Source organism: Diabrotica virgifera, chromosome 7 (assembly GCF_917563875.1).
Source record: "Diabrotica virgifera virgifera chromosome 7, PGI_DIABVI_V3a".
NCBI classification, from domain to species: Eukaryota; Metazoa; Arthropoda; class Insecta; order Coleoptera; family Chrysomelidae; genus Diabrotica; species Diabrotica virgifera.
In genome coordinates this window covers 80,694,088-80,712,220 of record NC_065449.1, presented here as the reverse complement: position 1 = coordinate 80,712,220, position 18,133 = coordinate 80,694,088, and the positions used below count along the sequence as shown (strand labels likewise).

Genomic DNA, 18,133 nt, shown 5'->3' with positions numbered 1-18,133 from the left:
TTTTTCAGGATTCGAAAAAATGAACACAATGTCCGTGGTAATATTTCCAAATCTATCTTTGTCATACAACGCACTCAGTCGAATAGAATATTGTCAGCATACTGTCAGTCAGACAGTGACAATCAGTGACAATTTTAAATATAGACATGGCATGGCATCGGGAATATTTTGAGTTGTTGGATAAATAATATTGATATATAGTGTATTTGATAAATAATTGATTTAAGACGTGAACTTAATAAAAAGTTATTTATTATGTATGATTTGTGGAAGATCCAAGCAAAGAATACATCAGGATAATTATATTCTGTGATCCAAGTATTTTGTTGTTAAAGATGTTCAAAATTGTAAGCGTTCCATAGTAACAATATATTATTAAAAAATCACTTTGACACCTTTCCTATTTTCTCGATTCAGTATTAGTTTTTGTTGTACATATAAATTATTACAATCACTGAATACATAGTTAGTGAAAAAATTATCACATTTATTAACTGAATTAATAGTTTGCAATTATAAAAATAACAGTTATTAGTCCTGTCGCCAGGGGGGGTACAACGGCCTTCTTAATTCAGATGGACTTACCCAAGTTTTTTTATGTATTTTGGCCCGCAGAATACGAATTTTTTGGGTAACAGTTGATCCGGATGTCGATAAGATTGTTATAAACAAAGAAGTTGAGGAATTACATAACAGCGATTTCTCGCAAAACAAAACAATTTTTTGTATTTTTTGGGTCATTTTAACCAAAAAATGTTCCTACAAGTTTTTTCGTAGGATGCATAGTTTTCGAGATAAACGCGGTTGAACTTTCAAAAAATCGAAAAATTGCAATTTTTGAACCCGAATAACCTTTGAATAAAAAATAAAATAGCAATTCTGCTTACCGCCTTTAAAACTTTAAGTCAAATTTTATCTGTTTTGAATATTTGCATTGCTAAAAATTTATTTTTTGATTGTTAAAAAAAGCTATAAACACATAGTGTTTCCCGTGCCTAATACATGCGTTTTAATGCATGCTACGTAGCAATAGCCCCGCTTGCACTATCACCTCCTCTACCTACTCATTCGATTTTAAATGAGAAATCATTGAAAACATCACTCAAGCACTAGGTGTTTATAGCTTTGTTTTAACAATAAAATAATAAATTTTTAGCAATACAAATAATTAAAACCGATAAAATTTGACTTGAATTTTCAAATGCGGTAAGCAGAATTGCTATTTTATTTTTTAATCAAAAGTTATTCGGGTTCAAAAATTGCAATTTTTCGATTTTTCGAAAGTTCAACCGCGTTTATCTCGAAAACTATGCATCCTACGAAAAAATTTGTAGGAACATTTTTTGGTTAGAATGGCCCAAAAAATACAAGAAAATGTTTTCTTTTGCAAGAAATCGCTGTTACGTGATTCCTCAACTTCTTGGTTTATAACAACCTTATCGACATCCGGATCAAGTGTTACCCAAAAAATTCGTGTTCTACAGGTCAAAATACATAAAAAACTTGAGTAAGTCCATCTGAATACAGGAGGCCGTTGTACCCCCCCTGGCGACAGGACTATTATCCACCTCTTTAAATTAATGATGACATTTTCAAGTAGAATGACATTCTAGTAATGTTTACATATTCATACCAGTGTGAATTTTACTACACGTAATTTGCCGTGTAAAGGCAGAAAAAGTTGGGACACCCGTAAAATTATGTTGTGTATCTGTAATTTGAGAAAAAAAATTCTTTCAATTAAAAGAATGTAATTGCATAGGTATTAGAACATTATTTTTAAGTCCAAACAAATTTTCGTAATAATAATTTCAATCTTGTGAAATATATGTATAAAGGTACTTTACTCTTGAAATAAATTCATATTTTTTTACATTCCACGTATACTATTGATAAAACTTGATATAAGATGATTGCATCTTAGGTTTTAGACCACGCAGAACTTTTTATGAAGATTCGTAAAATCAATAATAAAAAAGTTTCCATGTGGTTCCAACTTACAGGGACATACTGTATATACTCGTACATTAGTAGTTATTCATTTGTTTTTAATTTTTAATAATATCCAAATACATATTATTCATTTTAATTTTCAAAATATATCTAAATTTTATGATATAATAATAAATCCACTTAAGTAAATACTTGATTAGTTTTACTTACATGACTGAAATAATAATCAAAAATTTCGTTTAAAAATCCTACACTAATACAGTTAATTTGTGGACCGTAATAGTATAGAATATGTAACTAATATTCTGCATACAAAACATACTCGAATTCAGTCGACCCCATGAATGAATCAGTATAGCTTTTGTAAATTCGCGTCCCGGTACCCATACCAACCTAACCCTGTTGGTCCGAGCAACATCTAGTGCCCTCTTGCACTCAAGAACCAGCTTAGAGCTAATCTTGGGCGCTTCCAAAGCTCTTAGTTCTGCCTGGCTGTCAGAGCAGATAGATATGGTCCTGCCTGAGTAAGTCCTGTCTGTAATCTCGTGAGCACATACCAGGATCGCAAAGATCTCGGCCTGAAAGACTGATGCATGGCGCACCACCATACACTCCAGCACCTGCCCTCTCGTCCATTCAAGCTCAAGTTACAACACTATGTGAAAACTCCAAACGTTGAGCTACTTCACATTGCGTTAACCCTTCGTTGATCCACCTCACAACCTGTTACATTTGGACAATATCTAAATGTCATCGAGGTATAGTTTATAACTAATTAATAAAAATACTCCACTACTTAAAACAACTGAACCCAAACTGTATTAATGAAATTATATAACTTTAACATTCAACTATTTGCTGACGACAGTAAAAAAAAAGGAAAAAACCGGATGGTCACAATAACAAAAATTATTTGGTTTAAAATTGATAACAAAGTCGTGGTATTAATATTATTTTGATTGTATTAAATTTTTACAAACTTTCGACTATTTTTGGCATACAATATTACTTTGATACTTATCAATTGTTGTATTGTTGAGCACTGTAGTATTATTAATTATTTACCAGGGACCGGAGAGCTCAGGTGGTAGGATGTCTGATTTCCACGTAGGTAGGCTGGAAATTGAATCACAGTGCCGGCAAGAACATCTAGACATTTAAAAAAAATGTCTATGGGCCCCAGGTCGACTCAGCCTGAATAAAATGAGTACCTTGGGTAAAACTGGGGGTAATAATAGGTGGTTGAAGCGTAGCACTGGCCCTGGTACCTTTCCTGTGTACCGTTGGCTCTAGAGATAGCAGACTACCCTGCTATAACCCCACAGCCACGTTAGCGCGGTATAAAAAGGGAGACTATTATATGATATCCAGATTTGGACATACGGCTCACACTCCATCTAAGGGGAAAATTGACTCATCCCAGATACCTACGGTATCAAAAGGATTGAGCTCTGATGGAACTCTTTCCGTGTTATCGACCCCTAGGTGACTTGGTATGCTGGAGTATCTCCCAAATATTTTCGTACACATCTGGCCGTAGAGAGTAGTACAGCTTTCTGCACGGTCTTGTAAAGATGTCCATTTAGACCCAAGCTTTGTTATGCTTTCGAGGAGGTTCTTCGGAATGAATGAGTAGTATACATAATAATAGGTAGTGTCTGGGTACTTTGCATTCTCCATTGTCTTAGAATTTGAATTTCCAGATCTCTGTACTTAGCGATCTTTTCAGTAAATTTAGTATGTAGATTATTGTTGTTAGGTATCGCCACATCAATTAGTGTTGTTTGTCTTGTTAATTTATTAACTATAAATAGTACGAGATCTGGTCTATTATGTGCTATTGTTTGATCTGTGAGTACAGTGCGGTCCCAGTATAGCTTGTAGTTGTCATTCTCAAGCATACTCTCAGGGACGTATTGATAACATGGGAAATGGTCCGTTTGCAGAAGTCCCAGTGTCATAGCTATCTCTTGATGAAGGATCTTTCCTACTGAGTCATGCCCATGCCGCTCCTTGTATTCAGTTGCAGAAAATACCTGACAGCCCCCTGTTAAATGCTGGATGGTTTCTTGGACTTGAGATCCATACTGGCATTTGTCGTTTTGGACCTGAGGGTCTGTGACGATATACATTTCAGGTATACATATTTCAGGTAATTTTTGGTTGATATAACCTGATCCTGAATGGTCGACATAGTCCTGGCTGACCTCATTGGGATGTCGCCCGTGCTGAGGTTTTCCCATTCAGGTGCGCATTTTTTCTTCTTTAGTGAGGTGGTTTATGTGCATTTATGGTTTCCTGTTTGATCGGTGTTGTGTCATCTACTGCGCAAATAGCGCGATGTAAAGTAGATGTCTCTTATATGATATTATTATTACATTATATTATATTATTTACTTACCACGCTCTTTACATTCTGCTTCACAGCGAAGTGCAAATGCTGAATAATATTGAAAGTATTGAGCTAACAGGGTTACAGCTTTACTTTTGGTATGTTTTGATAGAATTCCTCTAGTTAATATCTCCAACTGGGCAAAAAGTTCGGCCTTTTTTTCAATCCCTAATCCAATTCTAAAAATAAGCGATTTTAATACAGATTAGTTGGAATCATAATGTAAAATAATGACAAAATAATCAAATAATTTCCAAAAAGTACTTTTAGTGAAGGTATGTGTTTTAAGTTCCTAAGTATAAATATGATATTTGGCACTTAAACCATTGATAAATAAATAATTTACCTACTTAATGACCAATTTGTCTAAGACCTAAGAAATAAACCTACTTGTTGATTATTTTTATTTTCTCCAATGGATTTACCCCTTTCCATGATTTTTCTTCTTGTTCCAAAATTTTTTTAACAGTATCAATATCTGGCACATTTATTGTACAAAGTTGTTCTTGATTAATTGTACTTAATAAAGGTAATGGTGTCCCATTCAATTCCTCTGTTGGTTTTTTTATATATGCGAAAAAGGAAGATTTTTTAGTCTTTAACCATTCCTAAAAACACAATAAAGATCTAATATATTGTTTGTATACAGGGTGTCCAGAAACTCTACCGACAAACGAAGACAGGAGATTCCTCAAATTAATTTAAGACATTTTAACCCAATTCTTCTAGTCCAAAAATGCTTCCTGAGGGAGCTAGAGCTCTTTGAAGATGGCGTCTTGGAATTAGTTTTTCTTAAATAACTCCAGAACGCTTTTATTTAGAAAAATGAAAATTGGTACGCATATTTATCGTCCAGAGATAAATCGACTTTATTTATTGTGAATTTCTAGTACCGTTCATAGGCGTCCGTTTTGGGTAGGGCAACGGTTATTTTATCGCATAACTTTTAAGTCTTTAACTTTTAAGCATCTCTAACACTGGATTATTAAATTATGAGGCATGCTAGTACTAAAAGGTACTCTTTAAGTCGGTAAAACACACCGTTTTCTAGAAAAACCGATTTGAAAATTTCTCGTTTTTTAAATTTCCAAAAAAAAAATTTCAAAAAAAAAACCATTTAGAAAAACGAAAACTGGTACGTTTATTTATATTCCAGAGACGAATCGATTTCAATAATTGCGAATTTCTAGTACCGGTCATATGCGTCCAATTTGGGTAGGTCAAGGGTTATTTTATCGCATAACTTTTTTGTATTTAATTTTTAAGAATTTTTGACTTTAGATTATTAAATTGTGAGGTATTCTAGTACTAAAAGTTACTCCTACTATAAGTTGGTAAAATACACCGTTTTTTTTTAAATATTTCAATTTTTTTTTCAAATTTAAAAAACGAAAAATTTTCAAATCGATTGTTATAGAAAACGCTGTGTCCTACCAACTTAAATTAAGAGTAACTTTTAGTACTAGAATATCTCATAATATAATAATCCAGTATCAAAAATGCTTATAAACAAAAAAGTTATGCGATAAAATAACCGTTGCCCTACCCAAAACGGGCGCCTATGACCGGCGTACTAGAAATTCACAATGGATGAAATCGATTTATCTCTGGAAGATACATATGCGTACCAATTTTTGTTTTTCTAAATAGAAGCGTTGTGGAGGTATTTAAGAAAAACTAATTACAAGATGCCATCTTCAAAGAGCTCTAGCTCCCCTAGGAAGCATTTTCGGACTAGATGAATTGGACGAAAAGTCTTAAAATTAAATGAGGAATCTCCTGTCTTCGTTTGTCGGTGAGTTTCTGGACACCCTGTATATTAAGCATTAGTAATTGGCAATTTGTATTAAAATTACTGAAAAACATTAAGCTGAAAATATTTTAAAGAAAATGAGTGCATCATACAGATAATTTTTCACTGTATACTGTAAATGGGAGCTCCTCAGTACTCAGCTCCTCTAATCAATGTTCTATTCAATCTGTTCTCTAGGTTATGCTTTTGACCTGTATCTCTATGTTAGGTTTAGTATTCTTCTCTTCTTCAGATGCAAATTCACTAATGGATGTTAGCGATCACATTTTCCATTAACTATCTGTTTTTTGCAATATGTATCAGATGTATGCTTTTAATCCCTGTCCATTACAGACGTTACACCGTTTTCCTTTTTTTGATGGTTTCAAAAAGTTGCGTTCTTGGTTCTTTTTTAAGGACATCTACATTTGTGACTTTCACCGTCCATGGTATCTTTAGGATACGGCGATAAAGCCACATTTCTAAAGCTTACAATATGTGTATATCCCTCGTTTTGAGTGTCCAGCCCTCTGCGCCGTATAGCAGCACTGACCACACGAAGCTTTTAGTAAATCTTAAGTTGAAGATCAAACCCTGAACAGGTCAATACTTTCCTGAATTTTATGAAAGCTTGGTTTAGTATTGCACAATGTTTTCTCTGTGATATCTACACTATCGTTGGCTTAGTGTGAAAACCTCGTATCTCATTTTTTTTCGAAAATGACATTTTGGTGGTTTTAGTTTGAAAACCTTGTTTCTCACGATTTACAACTGTTAGAAAAATTCCAAATACACTAGACTATTTTCTACAGCCGAAAAAAGAAACCACATATATCAATTGCTCTCTTGATTTAGTGTGAATACCACGTATATTTATAACCAAGACTTTGGTACTTAATTTGGAGTGTTTGTCTGAGCGATTCGACTTGCAGAAATGTTTTTGTGAACAACAAAAGGTAGTCCGGCATATAGGAACATTTTATGAACCTTAAATCAAAAGATTTGTATTGTATCAACCTAATATTTGGAGGTGTGCAATAAGGTATGAAAACCTCGTAAATAAGAATAAACACAACCTCATTTGAGATGAAAAACACGTATATTAAGATATACGAAGCTATCATAGTTACTTGGGCAAAGACTCTATATACTGCAAGGATATTTACGTGTTTTTCATAGTTAATATTTGTATTTCCAATTTAATAGCAACATTTAACACTTTTAGCTCTGTGCCAATATCAGATATTTGTCTCAATGTGCTCGAATTAAAAATACGTAACATAATTTTTGTTTTTAGGTTATATTATTTATGGAGAAAATCAGTTTTTTGCCTCTCCTGTAAAATTGTAATTTAATGAGATACGAGGTTTTCACACTAAGTCATCGTTATATTAATTTCACTGATTTTAATTTTTTCGTTTCCTTGGTATTAGGTCTTAGCTCTCTAGCATAGGATATAATTGAACTCATTGCTGCCTTATATCTTGTGTATGTAGATATTTATTGTGCCACGTTATTAATTCAAAACCTCCAGATATTTTATTGGACAATTTCTGCTTCTGTATGTCCCTAGCTGTGCATGAGTATTCCAAAGTAGTTCAAATTCCTTTTCTGTTGAATTATTTTGCTATCCACTTCTAGTTATTTGAGGTTTATTTTGGATTCTTTGGACTTTGTCATAGAAAACCTCCTTTTTGTTTTTGGTATACAATCTTTAGGGCATTATATACATATTTTATTTATATTCATACACACTGTATGTTTAGTTTTTGAATACAGATAAGTATGTGACTGAAGGAAACGCTAAAATCAGCAATGTTGCTTATGAGAATGAGCTGCATTGCCATTGTAGAATAGAGGAATGGCTGAATAAATTTGCATGACATTACTAGGGTGTGGGAAGCGGGGAAGCAGTGTTGGCATGTATTGGGTGTACCTACTCCTATATCTGGTTTAAAAGTAAACACACTGTATTACAATTGTATGTGTAATATTCTTTCTAAGAAATGATGATATTTCCCTCTGTCTTTGATTGTTTTGTGAATGAATACAAGTACTCTAACTTTTGCACATTTGTGACATCCCAATGAAATCAGCCACAACTATATCTAGAATATAGCATCAAACTTCAAACTGTTGATTGACATCAGTAAATAGAACGTCCTGAAACAAAACGTTCTCTACTTGCCACTCAGGATCAGGTTATAGCAACCAAAAATTACCTGAAATATATTGTCAAAGACACTAAGATCCAAAACAACAAATACCAATATAGGTGTCAAACCCAAGAAACTATCCAACATTTTACTGGGGACTGGCAGGCATTTGTTGCAACTGAATATAAGGAATGACCTGACTCAGTACTAAAGATTGTTTGTTAACTCATTCACGAACATGACTGCATATGCAGACACATTCAAAGGGACATGACTGTGTGAATATGAAGATGTGTCTTCGAATGTGTAAAGAGATAGCTAACAAACTAAGACATCTTAAAACCATTCATATACTTTGTACCTATGCATATTGTCCCTGACAATATGCTTGAAAATTGAGAATATTGAGAATGATATTCAATGTGCCCTGGTATGTAAGCAAAACTACATGAGAACTCAACTACACTTTTCTTAGAGGAGGAAATTCGAAGAATCACAAAGAGCTACATATTTAATAAATTAAATCTATTATGATCTAATGTAAAAAATATAATAGGAGGGCTGCCACAGGGCAGCTTCTTCCTCATGTATTTAACACTCAAACTATTTACTTATAGCTTCCATGAAGCAGATTCGAAGCTAAAATAAATATGTAATCTTATAGAAAAATGTATTTGATAGATTTCAAGAATTATTACTCACAATTGCAAGTTTTGTATCTTCAAAGTTAGGTCCATAAGCCATATTACTAAAAATGTCACCAATCTTGTTCTTAACTTTGGCAGGTTCCATTTTTAAGAAAGTTTAGGAATAAATATTAAAATCATTTATACTTAAGTAATCCTTATCAATTTTTATCTTTTTAACCTTCTTACTTGAGTAATACCTATACTTAACCTCTTGTAGAATCTTGGATTATTGGATACCTAACAAACAAAACAAGTGTACCTGACCTGCACAATAATATCTTTTGAAAAATAAATTATTGGAAACAAGAAACAAGTTAGATGATTATTTTTATTTAATGATTTATTGATTATTGAAAATTTAAGCACAATAACATTAAGAATTTAAGAATTATTCTTCTGTGGTTCACTAAATAGTAGTAAATAGATAGTTATTTTAAATATTTTCATCAAAATTTCTATATTTTTAAGATTTTCAAATATTTTCTAATTCTTCAACTAGATATGCTGAGAAGCAAAAGACCAGTACAGTAAAAAGAAGTTGAAAATAACCTTAACGTGACAGACGTCAAACAGAAAACAAGGACATAAATGAATGATAAATAATAAGTTTCAAAAATAAAATACATACACCGAAATGATAAATTTGTGTAGACATTGTCGTTCTTCATCATTAATTCCTACAGCAAAACAGTTGTTTAAAGTTAATACCAATAGCCTCGTGAGGAATGGCCAGCATAGATTGTATAACAAATCTTTTTTAAAACCCCAATCTTTTTCTAGAAACATGCTTGTAAGTATTATTATATCCAACACCCAGAAACCTTACTGTTACCATTTAAACGATGTTTTTGTTTTAGCTATCTAGTTTCTTACGAGGAAGTGGAACAGTTTCAGTTCAATTGAGTTCGAGTGCTCCAAAAGGTCAAAATGCTGTAGGTTACTGGCTGTTGACATGCAGTGGAATGGTCTTTGTAGCTGTTGTGTTAGGTAGTACCATTATAGTTTATTATTTGGTTTTAGTGAGTATTTGCATTGTATTAGATGAGGTTATCAAAAAAACTGTTAAGTAATAATGACAATAAAATTTAAATAATTGTAGCTGTGATACTAATAAAGAGATATTCTAATGTAACATTGTGTTTTTGATACCCTCAACTTTTGTGCTTTAATCCAACTGTATCCATCCTGTGTTGTAGATAACTTTACAGTCAATAACTATGAATTATTCCAGTAACATCAGCCCCAACAGTTTTTTCTTGAATGTTAGCCTTTGCTCTTTATTCCCCAGAGAGTTATAACCTGTAGATGTGTTCCCATATTGTCCAGGAAGCATTTTGCTGTGTCATAAATATAGAATTTATTAATATAACTCTGTTTTACCTAACTTTTGCCTAACACTTGCTTGACTCGCTAGCTTTTAATTTTGTAGCTGATGATCAGGTCTTACTTCAAATATATTAGGTATTAGGCAGTTGAAGGGCATCTTAATACACTACAAAAACTATTAAGTTCTCTATTGTTCTGACTAACCCTAATTTTCATGGAAATATCATATTCAGCAATGAGACCTATTTTTGGATGAATGGGTACCTACATCAACAAACAGGATTGTTGAATTTGGTAAGATATTAACCTTTAACTACCTGCGCATCAAGTTATAACATAACTACACGTGTGGCATACTTTATACGCCACAAGAAAATACACTTAAAAACAGCGGATTTTCGTTATTTTTTTTTGAAAACATACACGTAGTTGTTTGTTATATTACCTTATTCGGCATCAGCGAATACTTGGAGTTCCTTCTCAGTAAGCCAATTGGGATTTACAATTGGAATCTGATTCCATGATAAATAAAATTACTAATAAAAAATTTTTTGAAATGTGATTTTATAAATGAGAAAAGGTATTGTTTATAAAGAAAAATATATTGTGTGCCATAATGACTAAAAAACAATTGAAATATGTACTTATATTACTACTTATATTACTATAACTGTGGCGTATATTGTCCAGCACCGGAAACAACAAATAATAAAAAACTGTAAATTACGATCTTCCCAGAATGCCGATTATAATGAAACTAAAACTAAAAAATTGAAAAGCACATTCCAGTGATAGCTAAGATAGATAAACAAGGTCAAAAATTAAATTTTTAAATATATTTGCAGTAGAATTCTTATATCTGGCATACAAAATACGCCAGCGTGTGTAGTTAAAGGTTAATCAAAATAAGATCCAAGAGCATGCAATGCATCCCAAATAAGTCATGGTTTGGTATGGATTTTGAATTGGCAGCGTTATCGGTTTATAGTTTTGAAATGGAAATGAGAGCTATGTTGGTCAGACCATCACTGTTAATGGCAAGCATATAGATTGTTATAGGTGGATGATTACCAACTTCTTTTGACCTGATCTGGATATGGAAACCAACGATGTGTTTTTAGTCCAAGACTGCATTACATCCTAGATAGCTCATGTCACATTACACATTCTGCATAAACAATTTGAGGGCATGATCATCTCAAGTGTGGAATAATCTGGGCAGATTATCGGAAAATAGGCCATTTTTGGGAAAAGTTATTTACCAGCAATTTTATTACTGGAATCGAATCTTATGATTGTATATATTAATAATATAGGTATGCAAAGTCCGCACATTGTGTGCTACTTTTTTTATAAACAAAATGGCGCCCGAAAATCGTGTTTTTTTTTCAATTTTTGCTCTATAACTCCAAAGATTTTAACTTTACACCAAAAACATCCAAATAAAAATTCACCGTAATTAAATTCTGCATAGAGATGTGTTTTTTCCGATTTACTTCGACGAAAATTCGGGTTTTTCCAACAAAATCTTTAATTTTCAACTAAACTTTTAGATAAGTAATTGTTTATCAATAATTAAATAACTTGGCAGTATAAAAGCTCTTTTCGTACAGATTATAATTCCAGAAGCCGATGGAAATTGAATGAACAGTTTAGCAACAATTGAATTGTTAATTAAAAATTTACGGTCGCTATAATAACCACAATAATTATGATACATAAAAATAACTATGATTTTTGTATAGAAAGACACTGTACCTATCTAGTGTACTTTACAGAATTGAAATTGGACTATTTAAGCGACCTCAGGAATATTTTAAAATTATAAACAATTTTTTGGCTCATAAACAAATAGAATATCTCGGGAAATATTAAATAAAATTAAATCATGAAAACGGTATTGGAAAAAAAGCGGCAAGGCGCTTCTTTCAAAAGAAAAAACGGTTCATTTTGATGAGTGGTTCATGAGATACAACCGGTCAAAGTTGACCGGCATTTCCGGCAAAGATATAAACAATAGGATCATAATTTTTGAACCATCACCTTTTCATTTTTGTCCTCTTTATCCACACCAATATTCTTATCTTTAAAATACTCATAACATATATTATTATAATAAAAACTATCGATATTACGAGTGAAAATTGACAAAAATAGCAAAATTCCAATAAAAATTAGGTTGGAAAAAATGTAATCTCAAAGTTCAAAATCGGTATACGTTAAAAAAAATGTATTTTCTCGGCTTCCAATGGAACAATTTTCTTCATTCTTTTTTGTTTCCAAGTAACTCGAGTAGAGCCATCTATCTAACGCATTATTAAATAGCAAAGTTGCTTTTGTTTTGTTATAATAAATTAATTTATTTATTATAACAAAACTTTTTGATTTGTTTAAATAAAGATTGTTTAAATAATTATACAGCTTTCAAATGAGAATGTTTGTGTTTTTAACGTTAAAAGGTACACTTGTAGTAAGTTTATCTAAAAAAAGTCTACAACTGGAAAAAATATGTAGTTTTCTTTTCTTATAAATAAATTAATCTATTATAACAAAGTAAAAGCAAGTTTGACATTTAATAATGCGTTAGTACATGGCTCTACTCGAGTTACTTGGAAACAAAAAAGAATGAAGAAAATTGTTCCATGGGAAGCCGAGAAAATTAATTTTTTTTACTGTATACCGATTTTGAACTATGAGATTACATTTTCTCCAACCTAATTTTTGATTAGAATTTTGCTATTTTTGGCAATTTTCACTCGTCGTAATATCGATAGTTTTTATTATAATAATATATTTTATGAGTATTTTAAAGATATGAAAATTGGTGTGGAGAAAGAGAACAAAAATGAAAAGGTGATGGTTCAAAAATTATGATCCTATTTTTTATATCTTTGCCGTAAATACCGGTCAACTTGTTGTATCTCAGGAACCACTCATCGCAATTAAACATTTTTTCTTTTATAAGAAGCGCCTTGCCGCTTTTTTCCAATACCGTTTTCATGATTTAATTTTATTTAATATTTCCCGAGATATTCTATTTGTCTATAAGCCAAAAAATTATTTATAATTTTAAAATATTCCTGAGGCCGCTTAAATAGTCCAATTTCAATTCTGTAAAGTACACTAGATAGATACAGTGTCTGTCTATACAAAAATCATAGTTATTCTTATGTAGCATAATTATTGTGGTTATTATAGCGACGGTAAATTTTTAATTAACAATTCAATTGTTGCTAAACTGTTCATTCAATTTCCATAGGCTTCTGGAATTATAATCTGTACGAAAAGAGCTTTTATACTACCAAGTTATTTAATTATTGATAAACAATTATTACTTATCTAAAATTTTAGTTGAAAATTAAAGATTTTGTTGGAAAAACCCGCATTTTCCGGGGAAAATGTTCGTCGAAGTAAATCAGAAAAACACGTCTGTATGCAGAATTTAATTACGGTGAATTTTTATTTGAGTGTTTTTGGTGTAAAGTTATCTTTGGAGTTATAGAGCAAAATTGAAAAAAAAACACGATTTTCGGGCGCCATTTTGTTTATAAAAAAAGTAGCACACTATGTGCGGACTTTGCATACCTATATTATTAATATATACAATCATAAGATTCGATTCCAGCAATAAAATTGCTGGTAAATAACTTTTCCTTGTATTTTGCTTATTAGCCCAGAGTAGAAGTGATTTAAACGGGTTACTGACATTGTGCGCTTTGACATCGTTAGACTCTTTCTTACGCTTTAGTTTTATTGCTCTTAAAGGTCTGTTACTTTGATAGATATTTTTCTCTACTAGATCAGGCTGAAAGCTATATTTTTAAAATTTGGGACATTAATTTTTTTCCACTGCCTAGCCATTTGCTTCTAATCTTCCTCTGTATCTTTTCCATTTTTCACTTGTTTTTATAATTTTCTTCTCTGTGTATTCTTTTATTATAATTTAACAGGTTAATGCTAGGCGTTTTTTCCATAAACTCATTCGCGGATCGAATTTTATAATATACCTAAATAAAAAGCATTTGGTACTATGTGTCAATAAGTCAGCAAATCGATTAATAAAAAAATAAAATTGACCTTATTACAACTACACCTAGATTAAGTTTCCAAAAGCTATCAGCAGTTTCTTTGAGGTAACCCGCTGTCGCCGTCGGCGGTGTTTTTGAGACTGTAAACAATGAGAATGTTTAAGTAAAATAAAACTATTACTCAAAACATAGAGTCAGTGCCGGATTTATCACTAGGCCGACTAGGCCGCGGCCTAGGGCCGCAAGCAAAAGGGGGCCGCAGCGTTTTGTAAAAAAAACTTTTACTAATTGAATTGGAATCAGTAAAAAATTTTTCATATAAGATAATGGCTATTCTACTAAATCCGTGGTACCTACGACATTTTACAACGTTTTGACAACAGTAGCAAAACATTGCAAAAACAGACTTGAATGTGACTTGCAACATACAAATCTCTAAAGGAGTACGCATTGAGTCTGACCTATAAAAGAAGAGGAAAAGAATTGTCTAAAAATGAAACCTATATTCTTGAAATAAAAAGACGCCCGAAAAGAAAAGCTCTCCCAGGCTAAGACAAAGAAGATGAATCCACTGAACCCCACTTTAATGACAAAGAAAACTTAAAGATTAATACATTCAATGTTGTAATTGACACGCTTTATTCAGAATTGAATGAAAAGTCGTAAGTTTATTTCAGTCTTAATGAAGAATTTGGATTTTTAAACAACTTATCGTCAATTTCCAATGAAGAAATCAGGGTAAAAGTTTCTATATTGACTAAAAGTATCGAATCAACATAGATGGTGACCTTGGAGAAGAGTGTGTACAGTTCGATCAAAGGCTTTGTTGAAGGTATATTTGATGAAGAAAGAGAACCTCATGACAACAAGATTGCCAAGCCTCCGAGAAATACACTTTTGGAGTATCTGAAAATCATTCATGAAAAACAGTTAACAACATTATTTCCGAATATGGACACGGCTTTGCGCATTCTACTATGCATGATGACATCTAATGCATCTGGAGAAAGATCATTCAGCGTGTTGAAAAGAATCAAAAACTACTTGAGGAACTCGACTTCTGACAAAGATTCTAGATTGTCTAGTTTGGCTAGTTTTGTTTCAAATGCTGAGCTTTTTCAAGCCTTAGACTTTAAAAATTTGATTAAAGATTTTGCAGCCAAAAAGCTACAAAAGTGAGTGTTTAGATATGATATTTATTATGAGTATGGAGTGGAGTGAGTGTCAATGTTAATCACTAATCCAACTTTATCCAAATTAACAACATGACATTGACGTTTTTCAGTATAAGAGAATAATGAATAATGAATTGAACGATCTAGAAATTTATTTGCTGTATTCTTAAATATTTTGATTTTTCAGTACCGTAGGCGGTTACTAGTACAGTTCATATATTATTTTGCTGGTTCTTTTACTTATGTCTTTTCAACTCGGCTTTTTTTAGTCTTTTGTTGTCATCAGTACTTTTCTCTCCGAATCAAACAAATGGTATTTCAATTTAACAATAAACTACAATACTAATTTATAATATAATAATTTTAGCAATATTAATAATTTTACAAATAACTGCTGTTTGCTTACAAACAAATATCATTTTGAATTATATATTTTCTATCTTCTTCTTAAGGTGCTTTCTCCATTACTGAAGGTTGGCTATAACTACAGCAAATTGCTCTCTATCTTGAGAGGTTCTTAGTATCGAATGTGTGTCCATGCCTGTCCAGTCTTTCACGTTCTTCAGCCAGGAGCATTTACTTCTTCCTGAACCTCTTCTTCCTTCCACTTTCCCTTCCATTATGAGTCGTAAAAAGTTGTATCTTTCTCCTTTGTAAATTATGTCCTAGATAACTCGTTTTTCTGTTTTTTACAATATTTAGGAGTTCTCTCTCAGTTTCCATTCTTCTCAGTACCTCGTTGTTGGTCACGTGATCTGTCCAAGAGATCTTCAGCATCCTTCGAAAAACCAACATCTCAATGGCTTCTATAAATATAGAATTCTTTTTATAAATTTTCTTTTTCCAAATTTCTATAAATATAGAAATTGTTGTTAGAGCTGTTTTGGGGTTTTAGCCAAATTTGCAAACCAAGATTATTTAATAATTAGTGAATACATTTCAACCTATTTATGTACGTATTCAAATAGAACATTAGAGGCATGTCTATTCATTTATTTTATACTTTGTATTACGAATTTTAAAAAGTAAATTTAAAATAAACGTTTTAATTATTATTATTATATTATAATAATCGTGAAGTTATCGGGGGCCGCTCGGGGTAATTTGGCCTAGGGCCGCAAGTACCCTAAATCCGGCACTGCATAGAGTATTAAGTTCTACCGCAATCGCAGGTTCCATGCTTTGGTAAGAGTCGCATTGCGTGTTTATTGTTTTACTTTTCCATTCCCTACAAAAATTGTAATTAAGTAACACTTCCTCTATCTTTCTAATTTATAATGTTGACTAAAAAAAAAAAATGAAAAACGGGTTTCGATCCGAAAAAAATCAGTTTTATTACTTTAAGTGAAAATAGAAATGCTTGATTGTAAACATAAAAGAATCATTACAAGAACTGAAACCATACACATTGAAATCATACTGGAAAAAACTGTGGCATGTTCTGAGTGCGAGAAATGCGGAAAAATCTGTGTAAGTACAAACTTTAACTGCAAACATTGCCGAAATTGCGGGAGGGATAGAGAACGAGATGGGTTCGAACAGTTAGAATCAAGTGACGTCCAGGAGTTTCTTGAACCAGACTTGGAGGAAATGTTAAATTCACAACCCATTGAAGAAGAGGCTTCAACAGTCACTGAAAACGTGAAATATATTTTAAAAATCTTAGTGAAGGTTTAAGAATGGCAAATGAGATTTGTGATTTCTTTATGAAAATTGATCCGTTTATGGAACGAAGTCTTATTTTTAAGAGGCAAATTGCTAATACCACTGCTGAATATCATTCTGAATTGAAGCAATTTTTAAAAACTACCAAGCAAGAGTTTCCTAAATTCTTTAAACCATTGCCTAAAGCTGAAGATAATATGTAATTAATCAATCTGTATGGTCAGAACTTCAATCAAACTGATTTTTTTAGGTATTTACTTTTTTATTTCGTCACCCAGGAACGTATCCCCTATAACCCCATATAAATTACCATTCCATATTCACGGTTTCAGCATTCGCGGTTTATTTACGGAACGTGTACCCCGCGAATAAAGAGCTTCTACTGTAATTTATTACTTAACTTACTAAGAAGACATCTCCGATTGAAATCAAAAAATATGAACTGTAATTATTACAGATGCTTGTGATACGTTTGGACCTAATGCCTAGGTAAAAAGGAAATGTAATAACAGAAATCTGCGTTACCAAAAAAACCTTAATTTTAAAGGAGAGTGTACACCCATATGGGTGGGCAGTAAAGAACTTTATTTTGCTGTAGCATTTATGATTAGTACCGGTTAGCTAAATATTAGTGGTTTATTTAGATATTTATGCATAAATAAAATAAAATAGAATGAGAAAGTATAAGTTAGGTTTTAAGAGAAGTAGAAAGTGGAGAAAAAAAGTTAAATATACAAATTGGAAGAAATAGCAATGAGATGAGCCATTTCAAGAATTAGAGAGTCAGTTTTTAACCAGAGATTCTGATCAATATTAGGTATTCACCAGAAGGTGATGAAACCATTGAACAGATAAATGACAATGACCAAAGTGTTTGGTCTTAGGATATGGATGGCTGCTATATATAAAGTTTGTTTAGCAGTAAATCGTTGACTTCAATTAGTGCGGTCGTAAATA

General features: G+C 32.0%; 2 protein-coding genes across 3 annotated transcripts in view; one reads left to right on the top strand and one right to left on the bottom strand.

Annotated features, from left to right (window-relative positions):
• The window catches only part of LOC126888189 (3,6-anhydro-alpha-L-galactose dehydrogenase-like), a 43,385-nt gene extending 34,165 nt beyond the window's left edge, over window positions 1–9,220 (bottom strand). The window contains exons 1-3 of the mRNA XM_050656242.1: window positions 8,996–9,220; window positions 4,736–4,953; window positions 4,355–4,524 (exon numbers count right to left, since the gene is read on the bottom strand). Coding sequence (XP_050512199.1) covers window positions 4,355–4,524; window positions 4,736–4,953; window positions 8,996–9,085 — 478 coding nt within the window. The 5' untranslated portion in view covers window positions 9,086–9,220. The remainder of the gene's footprint in view (window positions 1–4,354; window positions 4,525–4,735; window positions 4,954–8,995) is intronic.
• Window positions 9,221–9,540: 320 nt separating this feature from the next.
• The window catches only part of LOC126888191 (cytochrome c oxidase assembly protein COX15 homolog), an 81,938-nt gene continuing 73,345 nt past the window's right edge, over window positions 9,541–18,133 (top strand). For both annotated transcript variants that reach the window (XM_050656245.1, XM_050656244.1), the window contains exons 1-2: window positions 9,541–9,772; window positions 9,840–9,969. In XM_050656245.1, the coding sequence (XP_050512202.1) occupies window positions 9,617–9,772; window positions 9,840–9,969 (286 nt within the window). In that variant the 5' untranslated portion in view covers window positions 9,541–9,616. The remainder of the gene's footprint in view (window positions 9,773–9,839; window positions 9,970–18,133) is intronic.